The sequence below is a fragment of the Benincasa hispida genome, chromosome 8, assembly GCF_027475165.1.
Source record: "Benincasa hispida cultivar pf3 chromosome 8, pf3_genome.v1.1, whole genome shotgun sequence".
NCBI classification, from domain to species: Eukaryota; Viridiplantae; Streptophyta; class Magnoliopsida; order Cucurbitales; family Cucurbitaceae; genus Benincasa; species Benincasa hispida.
Window position 1 is genome coordinate 9,068,851 of NC_143485.1, and position 16,163 is coordinate 9,085,013.

The 16,163-nt window shown below is 38.4% G+C and overlaps 1 protein-coding gene across 1 annotated transcript; it reads left to right on the plus strand.

Moving 5' to 3' along the window:
• The first annotated feature begins 12,081 nt into the window (after window positions 1-12,081).
• LOC150034342 (uncharacterized) lies at window positions 12,082-14,937 on the plus strand. Its single transcript, XM_090316680.1, has 5 exons — window positions 12,082-12,663; window positions 12,746-12,874; window positions 12,973-13,168; window positions 14,491-14,681; window positions 14,737-14,937. Exons 1-5 carry the CDS (start codon window positions 12,088-12,090, stop codon window positions 14,935-14,937), a joined length of 1,293 nt encoding a protein of 430 aa, XP_090172806.1. The 5' UTR covers window positions 12,082-12,087.
• The last annotated feature ends 1,226 nt before the right edge of the window (window positions 14,938-16,163 follow it).

Consider the following 16,163-nt stretch of genomic DNA (forward strand, 5'->3'; position numbering starts at 1 on the left):
TTATGTTCCACTAAATGTGTTATGTTGTTGGTGTCCATTTCTCACGGAATTGGATTGCATGTCATATTTGATTAAAATTTATTTTAATCAGCTGAGAATTACTTGATGAAATTTCCAACTTTGAAAAGTAAAGGGTTCTCTCAAGTTCCAAGACACCAGAAATTGAAGTTCTCTCCAAATTCCTTAAAATTGATGCTCATTTTGGATCCTACAATCCAATCTAAGGCCAGAGGATAGTGAGAAAGACATTGCTGGTGGTCTATAAGTTGTTGGAAAGGAGAAACCAGCTGGAATTTGGAGCTAATTGAAGAGATCTTCAAAGGTAGCATTTTCTAAAACCCTATGTGTATGTAATGACCATGCTTTCTTATTTCCTAAAATTAATGTAGTTAGAGTGCTTAATATCCTAATTGCTTCTACATGTTGATTGTCAACACCATCAATTTATTAATTCACCCATATTATATAGTTCTAATTTGAATCATGCTCATAATTAACTATATAATAATGTATCTACATACATTACATCTTATATTACTGTATCTAATATAATAAATATATTTTCTCTAAATTATTGTGAACATTTCAAATTATTCTTTCAATACCTTGATTCTTGTTGGTTTATTATGAGCTAGCAAGATAACCTTATGGACCTACTGATTATAAGCTTTAATGATTCGAGATTGATTAATTAAACTCTTTAGTTAATTAATTTTCATTCATTAACTATGGGGCAAACTACTATAGATCCATAGTTGCACTCTTATGCACTGTAGAATAAGTTGTGACCATAGATATAATCACCATAGGTAAGTCGATCCTTCACGAATTGTTCGTAAATACAACTAGGTTAAATGTTCGTTTCACCCTTGCAATCACCTCTGTGTGCTTAAGTACCACTGGCCTTCTAATGAATAATTTGTTTATAGTCTAACCATAAACCAAGTCTCTTTCGGGCCAATGAAAAGGAGAGGTCCAATTGTTCAAGTTACGAGGTTAGCACTTAAGAGAACTACTCAACTATTTACCCTATGCGAAAAAAAGTAAATTCCATCCTTTGAAATTACGTTCCCAGTTTCCCATTTAGTCAAGACTCCAAAATGGTAGGTTTATTAAGTTGGAGGCTCTGACCACTCTCACCCATGCAAATAAAAGGACGAGCCCTCATAGTCAAGAGTTCATAATTCACTCAGGATTAAGATCAAGTTACATATAATCATCCTGTGAAATATTAATCTCTTTAATTACCAGATTTACAAAGAGAGATTAATTATCTTGCAGTTCAATTGATCGGCCCGATTTTTTTGCCAACTCTGGATCAATAAATTCCATTTCAACCTAAAAATGCAATAGTGGTAGCATAGGTTGAACAAGGGAACTGTTGATTTCTCTAGTAAATTGCTTATAGCCCGAGGTAACTTGGGAGGAGGTGAAGGATCCCAATGAAGGGTCCTTGAGCAGAAGTGATGTATCGTTCCAAATTCGATTTTCTACAGAATTCATAATTTTACATAGAAATATACAGATCATGCATTTAATGATAAATTTTCAATAGAAAAAAGGAATAGAAGGCTTACCCTTGAAGACTCAAAATCTCTTCACGATTCTCTTCTCGGTGAAAAACACAAACACTCTGAAAAGCCATTAGCAATTGGTGACCTCGGTATTCTCTGGGTGAGAATCCAGGAGGTGTGGTGCTCTGGTGATTTTGGAGAGTGATGCATTATTTTATGCGATGAAATAATGGAAGGGTTGTGTTGGTGGAAAATGCTTTGTGCAAACAAGTTTTCTCAGCAAGACTCAAGTATAAATCCTACTGACTTTCCTAGTAAGTCCAGGGTCGAACTCAGGGATTAAGGAAAACAATATGCGGTAGTAATTTTTAAGATCACTATGCGGTAACAAATAAATTGATGGTTTGGTTGGTTTGTTGATTGAAGTATGAAAAGTATGCGGCGGATTTGAAAAAAGATTGTTTATGCAACAGATACACTGAGTATGCGGAGGAACGGATTGAGAAGGTCTTTAGCTAGCGTTTCCCGAGAATGTGTTCAAAATATGCGATCATGTTACACTCATGCGACAACAAATCATTTTCCAATGCAAACGCGGTAGCTCTTAATTCTAGGACGCATGCGATGAATGTGATAATGTCTATAGAGCTTATTCCTAAGTCTCTACTTCTTTCCTATGTGATGATGCAAGATGCACACAAGGACAAGGTGACCACATATAATCATAACCTATCTCTAGGATGCATGCGATGCGTTAATAGCAAACATCGCTTATTCCTAAGCTTCTATCTCTTGATTATGCGTTTCTAATTTGACTTTCCCGAGCCTAGATTCTAACCTAACTTTTCCAAGCCTAGATTCTATGCTTAGACTACCCTTCCAAATATCTCTAATGGACGAATGACGCATAGATAATACAAGATAATCGCATAGAATGAAGATCCCCAGTTATGCTATCTAAGTGCTTCTCAACCCATTTGACAGATTTAGCTACTCATGCGTAATGTACAGAGAGTGAACAAATATAAAGATGTAAATTTCATTTCTATAGATAAGTTCAGAGTACAAAATGACAATGGAAGATAAAGGTAGAGAGCCTGGTAGCAATTCCTTACTCCCCTAGGCTTTTGCACTATTAACTCTATTCTGCTCAAAAGATGTTCCTACTTCCGAAGGAGTTAACCCTCTCTTTGATCTCGAAGCTTCCGGCACTCTTCCAAGTTCACCGGAATGATCTCTTGGTACAATCTCACTTCCCTCGCTTCCGCCTTCTAAGTAAAAGAAAACTATGAACAAGGCTACTTCTATCTAAGGGGAAAATTCTCTAACTGAACGAACTTCTTCACTGAAGGTGGCCTCTGTATTTATAGAGCTTCGGGTTGAAAGGCTTCTTCTCTCTTATAATTGTACGGATGGGATGACATTAATTCTCTGTCTGATGCACCGAATATTTGTCACCGAAAAGTTAAGTGTACTTGCTATAGTAGTTCTTTAACGGCTTGTCAACTTAATTCGGAATCGACCGTCATCAGCTTTTGTCCCATTGTGATTTATTACGCTTTTCACCCAGATGTGCCCACCAAGATGTGCCGGCTCTATGCGGCAACCTTCTTGAGCAGATATTCTCAAGTGCAAATGATCGCATAGCCTTGCGTTAACACAATCTTCTAATGCGCTCGACCGTTGATTTATTTGGATCGCATTTTCCGCTTTGCATCAACGCATATTCTGCATAAAAATACATAAGTTAACTGTTTTAATGCGATGGACGCATGCGATCGTAATATTGTGAACTTAATGCTTTTGGACGCAATATTATATATTTTAATCAATGCAATCCTGTATTCTTTTATAACTTTGTGCTGTAATAACGTGCATTTCCACCCGTTATCGCACCCCCAAAATTAAACAATGCTTGTTCTCAAGCGTAAGCTAAAGATTTTCTTTAGAAAGTCGACCACGTTCTCTTTCCTAGATTTCTCAAGGATGCCTTATTCAAATCCTATACACCAAAATTTCCTTAATCTTATCCAGGTTTGTTCTTAAAATATTTCTAAAAGTTAGGGACCCCAAGTTTAACCTCCAAAAAGACTTTACTAGATTCCAGGATATCGCATGATTTATTTAAAAAAAAAAAAAACTTTTTCATTGGGGTGTTAAATGACTTTTTTTATCCTTGCGTATTTTAGACATTATTTTTTTCCTCTGACCTTGCGCTGATCCAAGTGCCTCGCCTTCGTTTTGGCTTACCCCCACGTGTCATGCAGACATCCAACTACGAGCAAGGCATTCTTTCTCAGACTAAACTCATGCCCATTTGGTAGCGGAGTTGCGATCATTTATTTATGCATTGATCACGATTCCTACCTTCGTTTTGGCTTGCCCCCATGGGTGTCATGCGAACATCCAACTACGAGTACGATTCGATCGCAACGTTATGCAATTTTTTTTCATAAGGATAAAAATAGCAAGGTCGAAAAATGAATACCACACCTCCAAATTTATGAACAAGGCCGGCAACAGTGATGGAACTTGATGCGTTATTTTATGCGGTAAAATAATAAAAAGGATTGCGGTGATGGAAAATACATTGTGCAACAAGTTTTCTCAACAGAACCCAAGTATAAATCCTACTGAGTTTCCTGGTAAGTCCAGGGTCGAACTCAGGGACTAAGGAAAACAATATGCGGCAATAATTTTTAGATTACTTTGCGGTAACAGATAAATTAATGATTTGGTTGGTTTGTTGTTTGAAGTATAAAAAGTATGCGGCGGATTTAAGATAAGAAAGATTATGCGATAGATACACTGAATATGCGGCGGAACGGGCTGAGAAGGACTTTAGCTAGCGTTCTCAGAGAATGCGTCAAACTATGCGATCATGCTACACTCATACGACAACAAATCATTTTCCAATGCATATGCGGTAGCTCCTAATTTTAAGACGCAAGCGATGAATGCGATAATGTCTATAGAGCTTATTTCTAAGTCTCTACTTCTTACCTATGCGATGATGCAAGATGCACACAAGGACAAGGTGACCGCATACAATCATAACCTATCTCTATGATGCATGAGATGCGTTAATAGCAAACATCGCTTATTCCTAAGCTCCTATCTCTTGATTATGCATTTCTAATCTGACTCTTTCGAGCCTAGATTCTAACCTGACTTTTCCAAGCCTAGATTCTATGCTTAGACTACCCTTCCGAGTATCTCTAATGGACAAATGACGCATACATGATACAAGATAATCGCATAGAATGAAGATCCTCAGTTATGCTAGCTAAGTGCTTCTCAACCCATTCGACAGATTTAGCTACTCATGCGTAATGTACAGAGAGTGAACAGATATAAAGATGTAAATTCCATTTCTATAGATAAATTCAGAGTATGAAATGACAATGGAAGACAAGGGTAGAGAGCCTGGTAGCAATTCCTTGCTTCTCAAGGCTTTTACACTATTAACTCTATTTTGCTCAAAAGATGTTCCTGCTTCCATAGGAGTTGGCCCTCTCTCTGATCTCAACGCTTCCGGCACTCTTCCAAGTTCACCGGAACGATCTCTCGATACAATCTCACTTCCCTCGCTTCTACCTTCTAAGTAAAAGAAAACTATGAACAAGGCTACTTCTCTCTAAGGGGAAAATTCTCTAACTAAGCGAATTCTTTCACTGAAGGTGGCCTCTGGTATTTATAGAGTTTTAGGGTGAAAGGCTTCTTCTCTTTTATGATTGCACTGATGGGATGGCATTAATTCACTGTCTGATGCGCCAAATATTTGTCACCAAAAAGTTGAGTATACTTGCTATAGTAGTTTTGTAACGGCTTGTCAACTTAATTTGGAATCGACCGTCATCAGCTTTCTGTCCCATCGAGATTTATTACGCTTTTCACCCAGATGCGCCCACCAAGATCTGCCGGCTCTATACGACAATCTTCTTGAGTAGATATTCGCGAGCACAAATGATCGCATAGCCTTGTGTAAACACAATCTCTTAATGCGCTCGGCCGTTGATTTCTTTGGATCGCATTTTCCGCCTTGCGTCAACGCATATTCTGCACAAAAATACATAAGTTAACTGTTTTAATGCGATGGACGCATGCGATCGTAATATTGTGAACTTAATGCTTTTGGACGCAATAAAATATATTTTTATCAACGCAATCCTGTATCGTTTTATAACTTTGCACTGTAATAATGCACATTTTTGCCCGTTATCGCACCCCCAAATTTAAACAATGCTTGTCCTCAGGCATAAGCTAAATATTTTCTTTAGAAAGTCGGCCGCCTTTTCTTTCCTAGATTTCTCAAGGATGCTTTATTCAAATCCTATACACCAAAATTTCCTTAATTCTTATCAAGGTCTCTTCTTAAAATATTTCTAAAATTTAGGGACCGTAAGTTTAACCTTTAAAAAGACCTAAATACCAGGACATCGCATGATTTATTTAAAAAAGACTTTTTCACTGGGGTGTTAAATGGCTTTTTTTATCCTTGCATATTTTAGACATTATTTTTTTCCTCTAACCTTGCGCTGATCCAAGTGCCTCGCCTTCGTTTTGGTTTGCCCCCACGTGTGTCATGTGGACATCCAACTACGAGCAAGGCCCTCTTTCTCAGACTAAACTTATGCCCATTTGGCAGCAGAGTTGTGATCATTTATTTATACGTTGATCATGATTCCTACCTTCGTTTTGGCTTGCCCCCACGGGTGTCATGCAGAGATCCAACTACGAGTAGGATCCGTTCGCAACTTTATGCAAATTTTTTTTCGTAAGGCTAAAAATAACAAGGTCAAAAAATAAATACTACATCCCTAAATAAAAAATGCGGCAATGTCCTTATTGCTTAAAAGATTGAAAGAAGTCATGTGATGTTCTTAGGAAGTTTCGTAAAGGGTCAGTTTGAAAGAAAGCTAGCAGACACTAACTTCTAGAAATATTTCATGAGGCGACTATAATAAAATTAAGTTGACTCTAGTGTGTACAAAAAGATAGAAGCATGTGTTTCATCATTGAAATCATAATTGACAAAGAGAAATCATGCACTGACTTACTAAATTGATCAATGTTAAATGATTGCGCCAACCAAAGGGGATGTGGTGATAAAATTTTAAAAATTAAAATGCGATGCGATATGCAAAATTTGGAATAAAGTCAAGGAAAGATACAACCCCCAAATTTACTCTGTCGCCCGCATTAGATGTTGATGCATCCTTCTTTGCGGCAATCCACTTTCTTTGGATTGCAGTGACGAAGTAAAGTAGTTATGTATTCGTATAGCACCTCCGCAATCGTTTACCTCGATCGTTGCAAGAAACATTGAGAAGGTCAAATACAAAAACAAAGTTAACAAAATCGTTTACCACGTTCGTTCAACATGATCGCATTTTAATTTATTTTTTTAATGATATAAAGACAAAGATATGATAGCAATTAAAATACAGGTGATGAAAGTTCCTGAAGCATTGGTATAAAAAGGATATTTCCAAAGGAATGTGTCCCTGATGAGTTTGAGTTGCATAGTAACGCAGGGACTGCTTATTTCAGGCTGGATTTTTTACGTCCACAGGGACTTTTTCTTCTTTTCTCAGTCCTCTGGGATTTTGACTGCCTTAATCCGAAGCTTTTCCTTATTGACATTCATTACAATTTTCCCCCTTGCACACATCAATTTGAGCACGACCAGTGGAGAGGAATGGTCGTCCCAATATGATGGGCACATCTTCGTCTGCTTTATAATCCAAAATGATGAGGTCTGCCGACAAGATGAATTTATCAATTGAGATTGCGACATCTTTCAACTCTACCTCAAGATGTATTCGGGATGTGTCCACAAGTAGGAGAGTCTCCGTCGTAGGCGTGAGTTTGCCCATATTCAATCGTTTGAATATTGATAGTGGCATTACGTTTATACTCGCTCCAAGATCGCATAGTGCTTGGCCACTGTAGACCCCTCCAATAGAACATGGTATCGTGAAGATTTCTGGGTCGCACATTTTTTGTGGGATCATTGTATTTTGCGTTATTGCCTCCGTGGCGATCTTATCTTCATTACTTTGTTTCTTTTTCAACCTTTGTGGGAATGGTGGTAGCTGGACTTCTTCTATCTCATGTTGTAGAGGTTTAAAGGTGGACACAACTTCTGGTTTCATCTTCTCGGGCTCCTTTGAATCATATATCAACGGGTTCTCTATTGTTGCCGCATTCAAGTTGGTCGTGGTGGGTTCCCTCCTACTTCCGTTGTCATTTATTCGTTTAGTGAGGAGACCGCTAAGCATTGTTCAATTCCTGTACCCCCAGTGTTGCGAGCGAGCTCAGTTGAGCTTGGCAACACTCCTTGTGGTCTGTTTTTGAGTTTGCCCGAAATCTGTCGTAACAAAATTTTGAGATTTCGGATGGACGTTGCTTGATTCTGAAGCACTGATTTGTTCTTCTCAATGTACTGCTTCTACAAGCTCTCTAAGGATGAAGATTACAATGCTTGCGAACTGCTGGCTTGGTTATGCATTGGACTGTTGATTCGCGGAAAAAATTCGGGTGGCCCTTCTTTTTGCGCCACTGGTTGAAAGCTTTGTTGTTGATTTTTCCATGTGAAATTGGAATGGTTTCTTTATCCAGGGTTGTACGTGTCGGAATAAGGATTATTCTTTATAAAGTATACTGACTGCGGATTTCCTGGGCATTCTTCCAACGGATGAGCGTCTCCACAGATGACACTACTTGCAGTCGTATGAGCAATTGTGTTGACCTGCCCTTTTTTCCCTCCCGTGCTATTAATTGTGATGCCTTGTATCAAACTCATCGTCGCAGTCATTTGATTCTGAAGGGATGCGATGGTCCCATTGTTCGTGTCATTGTCTCTAATTCTTAATCTTTGATCGCTTTCCCTCCAATCCCCGTGATTTTTTGAAATATGATCAAGGATATTCTTGGCCTCCTCATACGTTTTATCTATCAAACCTCCAGCTGCTGCCACATTGGCAGCAGTCTGCGATGCAGGGGTTAGTCCTTGGTAGAAAATCTCCATCTGAAAGCAGTCTGGTAAGCCGTTATGTGGGCAATCTCTTACCAGCCTCTTAAACCTCGACCAAGCATCGCTGAGCGATTCGTCAACATCCTGTTCAAAATTCATAACTAACTTCCTCCTTCTTGCGTTCTCTATTGAAGGCAAGTATTTCTTCATAAACTTTTTCACGACTTGTTCCCACGATACTATCTCTTCCAGTTCGAGGGAATAAGACCATTTTCTTGCTTGATCGCATAAGGAAAATGAACAATGTGAACTGAACCTCCTCGGTAGAGATATTTGAGAACACAAAAGTGTTGAAGATCTCGATGAAACTCCGGAGGTGGTTGTGCGGGTCCTTGCCACGCCTTCCACCGAACTGTCTGGCAGTTTGGATCATCTGCAACATAACCAGTTTCATTTCAAACCTCGATCCGTCCAGCACTGGCCTCATGATTCCTGGGGAGAAATCATATAGGTTGGGCGACTATAGTCCCGAATGGGCCTATTGCGGTCGTTCGCTAGGAGGATGGGGTTGGCCATTATATTATTTGCATTTGCGACCCTCTCTTCTGGTTGTTCTGTCATTCTTGGAGTTCTGTCTTATTGTTGGCGGTTGTTTCTCAGTCTTCATCAGAATGTTCTTTTAATCTCTGGGTCATAATGCACCAGAGATTAAATGCTGCAAAGAAATCAGAAAAATTACTGTTAGCACACTGAATTGTCGAAGTCCCCGGCAACGGCGCCAAAAACTTGATGCGTTATTTTATGTGATAAAATAATGGAAGGGTTGCATTGGTGGAAAATGCGTTCTGCAAACAAGTTTTCTCAGCAGGACTCAAGTATAAATCCTACTGAGTTTCCTGGTAAGTCCAGGGTCGAACTCAGGGACTAAGGAAAACAATATGCGGCAGTAATTTTTAAGATCACTTTGCGATAACAAATAAATTTATGGTTTGGTTGGCTTGTTGATTGAAGTATGAAAAGTATGCGGCGGATTTAAGAAAAGATTGATTATGCGACAGATACACTAAGTATGGGGAGGAATGGGTTGAGAAGGTCTTTAGCTAGCGTTTGCCGAGAATGTGTTCAAACTATGCGATCATGCTACACTCATGCGACAGCAAATCATTTGCCAATGCAAATGCGATAGCTCCTAATTCTAGGACACATGCGATGAATGCGATAATGTCTATAGAGCTTATTCCTAAGTCTCTACTTCTTGCCTATGCGATGATGCAAGATGCTGATGTGTTATTTTATGCGATGAAATAATGGAAGGGTTGCGTTGGTGGAAAATGCATTGTGCAAACAAGTTTTCTCAGCAGAACCCAATTATAAATCATACTGAGTTTCCTAGTAAGTCCAGGGTCGAACTCAGGGACTAAGGAAAATAATATGCGGCAATAATTTTTAGATTACTTTGCAGTAACAAATAAATTAATGATTTGGTTGGTTTGTTGTTTGAAGTATAAAAAGTATGTGACGGATTTAAGATAAGAATGATTATGCGACAGATACACTGAATATGCGACGGAACGGGTTGAGAAAGTCTTTAACTAGCGTTTCCAGAGAATGCGTCAAACTATGCGATCATGCTACACTCATGTGACAATAAATCATTTTCCAATGCATATGCGGTAGCTTCTAATTCTAGGATGCATGCGATGAATGTGATAATATCTATAGAGCTTATTCTTAAGTCTCTACTTCTTACCTATGCGATGATGCAAGATGCACACAAGGACAAGGTGACCGCATACAATCATAACCTATCTCTAGGATGCATGCGATGCGTTAATAGCAAACATCGCTTATTCCTATGCTCCTATCTCTTGATTATGCATTTCTAATCTGACTCTCCCGAGCTTAGATTCTAACCTAACTTTTCCAAGCCTAGATTCTATGCTTAGACTACCCTTCCGAGTATCTCTAATGGACGAATGACGCATACATAATACAAGATAATCGCATAAAATGAAGATCCCTAGTTATGCTAGTTAAGTGCTTCTCAACCCATTTGAGAGATTTAGCTACTCATGCGTAATGTACAGAGAGTGAACAGATATAAAGATGTAAATTCTATTTGTTTCAGAGTACAAAATGACAATGGAAGATAAGGGTAGAGAGCCTGGTAGTAATTCTTTGCTTCCCAAGGCTTTTACACTGTTAGTTCTATTCTGCTCAAAAGATGTTCCTGCTTTTGCAGGAGTTGGCCCTTTTTCTGATCTCGAAACTTCCGGCATTCTTCCAAGTTCACCAGAACAATCTCTCGGTATAATCTCACTTCCTTCGCTTCCACCTTCTAATTAAAAGAAAACTATGAACAAGGCTACTTCTATCTAAAGGGAAAAAATTATCTAATTGAACGAGCTGAACTGAATGAACTCCTCCCTTTATTGAAGGCGGCCTCTGGTATTTATAGAGCTTCGGGGTGAAAGGCTTCTTCTCTCTTATGATTGCACTGATGGGATGACATTAATTCTCTGTCTGATGCACCGAATATTTGTCACCGAAAAGTTAAGTGTACTTGCTATAGTAGGTCGTTAACGACTGGTCAACTTAATTAGGAATCAACCGTCATCAGCTTTCTGTCCCGTCATGATTTATTACGCTTTTCACCCAGATGCGCCCACCAAAGATGCGCCGACTCTATGCGGCAACCTTCTTGAGCATATAATCGCGAGCGCAAATGATCGTATAGCCTTGCATTAATGCAATCTCTAAATGCGCTCGGTTGTTTATTTCTTTGGATCGCATTTTCAGCCTTGTGTCAATGCATATTCTGCACAAAATACACAAGTTAGCTGTTTTAATGCGATGGACGCATGCGATCGCAATATTTATCTTCGAAGAATTTTCTCTCAAATTTGCTCCCACTTTCTCTCTGAACTTCAGTCGAGAACTTCTCGCAAGTTTCTCTCTGAACTTCATTGTCGTCGTCGTTGTGATCTGAAAGGTATGAGACTCTTCTCCTTGCAGAATGCATGTTGATATTTGAGGTTTGACTATCTTTTAGGGTTTAATCGCGTATTCCTTTGTAATAAATTGTTGAGAGAATACTAAGCGATCATATAGAGAATACTAAGCGAGTGTTTAGATATTTGTTGTGTGATCGTTTAACTAACTGTTACGTGTGATCGTTAAGATATTTAGGGTTTATATCGTGCAATCGTTTAGCTAACTATTACGCAATCGTTTAGATATTTATTGTGTGATTGTTTAGGTTTATATCGTGCGATCGTTTAGATATTTGTTATGCGATTGTTTAGTTTTCATTATGCAATCTTTTAGTTTTTGTTATGCGATCGTTTAGGTTTTCTAGACGATCGTTTAGATTTTCTAGACGATTGTTTAGATTTTCTTGTAATGTACACGATTGTCAGATTCGTACGATGGCGATTGTTTACTAATTCTTGTAATGTATACAATTGACAGATTGTTAAGATGGTTGTCCCTGCTGAAAAATTTTTGCCTGCTACAATCGCTTGCTAAGTCCGCAAAACTGCCCTTATGATTAAGAATAAGTTGACAAAAGAACAGATGAGACTGTATAGGAAAATGACCTTTAGTCCACTGTTGGATATATATCTTGTTTTTAATGGACAACTTTTGCACCACTTTCTGGAGGTAGCAGATGTGAACCCAGATGTTATATCATTCAAAATTCTAGGAAAGAAGGTAACATTCTCCCAAGAGGATTTTAACTTGATAACTGGGTTGTGGCCGATTAGGAAAATAGTAGAAAGAGAAACAAGTGATGAAAGGCTGCGAGAACTCCTTCTTGGACTAAAGGACCCAAATGGAAAGGATAGTTCTTGCAAGGATGTGGAGACCGCATTCAAGAACTTCAATTTTACTAATGACGAAGATGCTGTCAAGGTTGCATTGGCACTATTTATTGAAATGGTGATGATTGGGAAAGACAAAAAAACCCAGTTCGATATGAATATATTTGGGATTGTCGATGACCTCAATATCTTTGTACATTACGACTGGTCTTCCCTCTTTTACCGACGTACATTGAATAACATGAAGACTATCAAGCGCAGAAAGGAGACATATAATTCAAAGAAAGCAAAAGGTAATCACCAGGCCTCACATTACTGTATAAAGGGATTCGTACTTGCTTTCCAGGTATGTACTTTTTTTTCCGATTCACTTTAATATACATTGAACCTGCGTGTTATGTACGTGTAACATAGTTTCCATATCGTAGGTTTGGGCTTATGAAATTTTATCCACATCAAGTAAGTCTATAGTCACCAAAGTCAGCAAGGATGAAATTCCTAGAATTCTTAGATGGACTTGTTCTCGTGCTCCAACTTATAAATCATTGAGCAATAAAGTTTTCCATCCAAAAAAAAGTAAGTAAAAGATCACTTCTAACTTGCTTATTTGTTTATAGTTTCATGCATTCTGACTTGCTCATTTGTTTATGTACAGACTATTGTTGTGTCGAGACTTGTACATAGTGTAGAGGAGATAAGGTACAAGGAGGACCGACTAGAAGGACTTAATGTGGTTCTTGTTGTTGGAGCAAGAAGGATTGAAGGGGTTGAACACTCAATCGATACTCACGAGTCCTTTGAGGGGCACGAAGAGCATGAACCCCATGTAGAAAGATCTAAAAATGTGCAAGGTATAGAGTCAGAACCACATATGTCAGTTCAGGCTAACCTAATAACCTAATAGAGTCGGAACCATAGGCAACAAAAGTCCTCAAAGCATCGTCATTCCAAATCATACAAGATTCTTTGAGAGGAAATTAAAGAAGTTCTCAAAGATTTAGCGAACTTGACTACCATGGTCCATCAGATGGTAGATACATTTACTGTCCAACATCATCTGATGGGCCAACAATTAAACGAAATAAATATGATTGTCCATCGTCTTAATGAGGTATGCATTTCTAGATGATAAGTTAAATAGTCTTAAACGATCGTTTAGGTTTTGTAGACGATCATTTAGATTTTGTAGACAATCGTTTAGATTTTCTTAAACGATTGATTAACTCCCTTGACAAAAGAGTGTGTTTGATTTGTTTAGGATATTAATAATAATAAGGGACCTCGTGATGATAATAATGGTTATGGTGACAATAATGAGGGACCTCGTAATAATGATGATCCCTCTTAAACTGATGTAGAAGATCCCCCTTGTACCCACTAAGAAACCCATAGTGTAGATGATCCCCCTTAGACTAATGCAGAAGAACATGTCAATGAATAGCTAGTTGAGACGATCAGTGAAGTCCCCACTGAAGCGTTCAGTCTTAGGGGCCATTTCATTGTGGATTCAACCAAGGTTGTGGTGACGTCAACTCAGAAGGATGCTACTAAAGTCGAGGTATGACTATTGCATGAATTAGTTTTCTTAATATTGTACTGCCATTAATTTAGAATTTAAATATAGGAAAAAATGACTGAAAGCACCGAAAAAGGAAAAAACTAGCCAAGTTCATATCTGAGTTGGTGAAAAGGGGGAAAAGGGGAGATTCTCAGCCCCAATCGGCTACAGTCAATCCAACCCCTTGGTCCCTGTACCTGACTTCCCCATCAGGACTGTATACTCTGTGGAATGCATACAGAAGATGGAAAAACCATCATAAAACAAAAAACGAGGAGAAGACGATGGTATATACCTTCAGGACCAAGGATTTCTTCAAAACATTTGAGCAGAATACATGGGTGCTTGGAGATGTGAGTATTTCTGTTTATTCATTAACCAAGATCGATCGTTTAGAAGTTTCTTAAGCTATCACACAAAAAACTTATATTTTTCATTGTGGGACCAAACTATGGTTCTCTTTTGATGCACGTGCATCAGAAGTTGTAGTCGAGACCTAACGTGTGCACGTGTCGATTCACGGTGATTGACTCGAGCTTCACGGTATTGAAATTTCACATGTTTGTTGAAACTACTCTTCACTCAACCATGTATTTACATCTTTCTTGTCCCAAGATGCTTTGATGGAGCCAAAGGGTATCGCTTCTAAGATCCAATCAGGAGGTATTGAAATGGAGGGTGGCAAAGTGGCATGCTGGTTGGATCATAAAGCACACCTGAGGTTTTGGGCAGACTCTCACTTCTTTATTGACTACGTGCTTGGACAATATGAAGAATACAAGCCAGCGTGGATGGATGTTCACTTTGTATTTGGGCCAATCAACATCAAACAACACTAGTTTATGCTGGTCATCGATTTAGAGAGGTGCACAATCTTTGTATTTGACTCCGCCAAACTACATCAATGGCGACATACTTGATGGTCACCTCAAGCTCATGGCTAGAGCAATACCTTCAATGTTGATTTTTGTCAGATTTGACAAACAACATGAGACGTTCAAGTACGGGCAATGGGAAGTGAAGAGATTGAAAGGGGACCCTCCAAGAGGGCAAGTCTCTTAACTGTGGCATTTTTTGTGCTAAATTTGTAGAATATTTTATAATCGGTGCTAATAGGGCTGACTTAACACAAGCTAATATGGATTTGTATAGAAAACAGTATATTGCCCAGTTGTGGGCAAATAAATTTTTATGGTAATAGAATTGAATTTTTACTATAATATCATTTAAGAATATGTACAACATCATTTAAGAATATGTATAGAAAATGTACAAAATTTTTTAAGAACATGTATAGAAAATGTACAAGATTATATTGAAAATGTAAACGATTGTTTAATACTATCTAAATGGAATAATGATCGTTTAACTAAGTGATCGTCTAGAAAATCTAAACGATCTTCAAAAAGTCTAAATGATCATATAGAAAATGTAGACGATCGTTTAAAAAGTCTAAACGATCGTATAGAAAATGTAAACAATCGTTTAATAAAAATCTAAACGATCGTTTAATACTATCTAAACGTTGATGCATAATTAATATCGTTCAGTCTAGATAGGCTAATGCTAGGTGTTATCAATGTTTGTCTGCATGTTTTCTTGTTATGTCCTCTCTAACCACATCGTGCACACCTAAGTATTTGTTGTGGCTCCTCTCCAATAGAAGGTATCCTGGCGCTTTGACGTCGATCTACACTTGCTACCTTTCTCAGTGATAGAATTTGTTCAAAATCTTCAATATATGGTCGTCGACTCAATTCTTGTCTATGTCCAATAGGGAAGATTAGTTTGGCGTAAGTAGCAAGCACACAATCAACTGTAAACTATTTTGCACATAATGTTTGAACATTAATGTTTCTCAGGGTCGCTGTAGATATTGCATGGGAGCATAGGATCTCGATGTAATTAAACTCCATACAAGTACATGTCCGTGAACGAAGATCAACCAACCTCCCCCCCCCCCCTCCCTCCCCAAATATCCATCGTCCACATTAATTATATGCATATCCATCGGGAAACACTATATGTTCTCGACATAAACTCCGATTCCTTAAGAATACTCATTGCATGATCAGTTACAATGTTTGTGCATGCCATTGTATGTGTACGCCGGATATAGAACCAACCTTGTAGCCACTCGCGGATATGCTCTAATAGCTTCGTGATTGGTAGTTCTCGTGCATCTTTCAACACTCCATTGAGGCATTCTACTATATTGGTTGTCATCTTGTCATACCTACAATGGACTTGATATACCTTTGCCCATCGTTGTAATCCAACCTCCTTAA

Bases quoted from the DNA above. Each gene is read 5' to 3' on its own strand.
- LOC150034342 (XM_090316680.1), top strand. From the start codon at position 12,088: ATGACCTTTAGTCCACTGTTGGATATATATCTTGTTTTTAATGGACAA. The intron at 13,169-14,490 runs GTATAGAGTCAG...TCTTGTCCCAAG, and splicing joins AAGATCTAAAAATGTGCAAG to ATGCTTTGATGGAGCCAAAG. The intron at 14,682-14,736 runs GTATTTGGGCCA...TCATCGATTTAG, and splicing joins CGTGGATGGATGTTCACTTT to AGAGGTGCACAATCTTTGTA.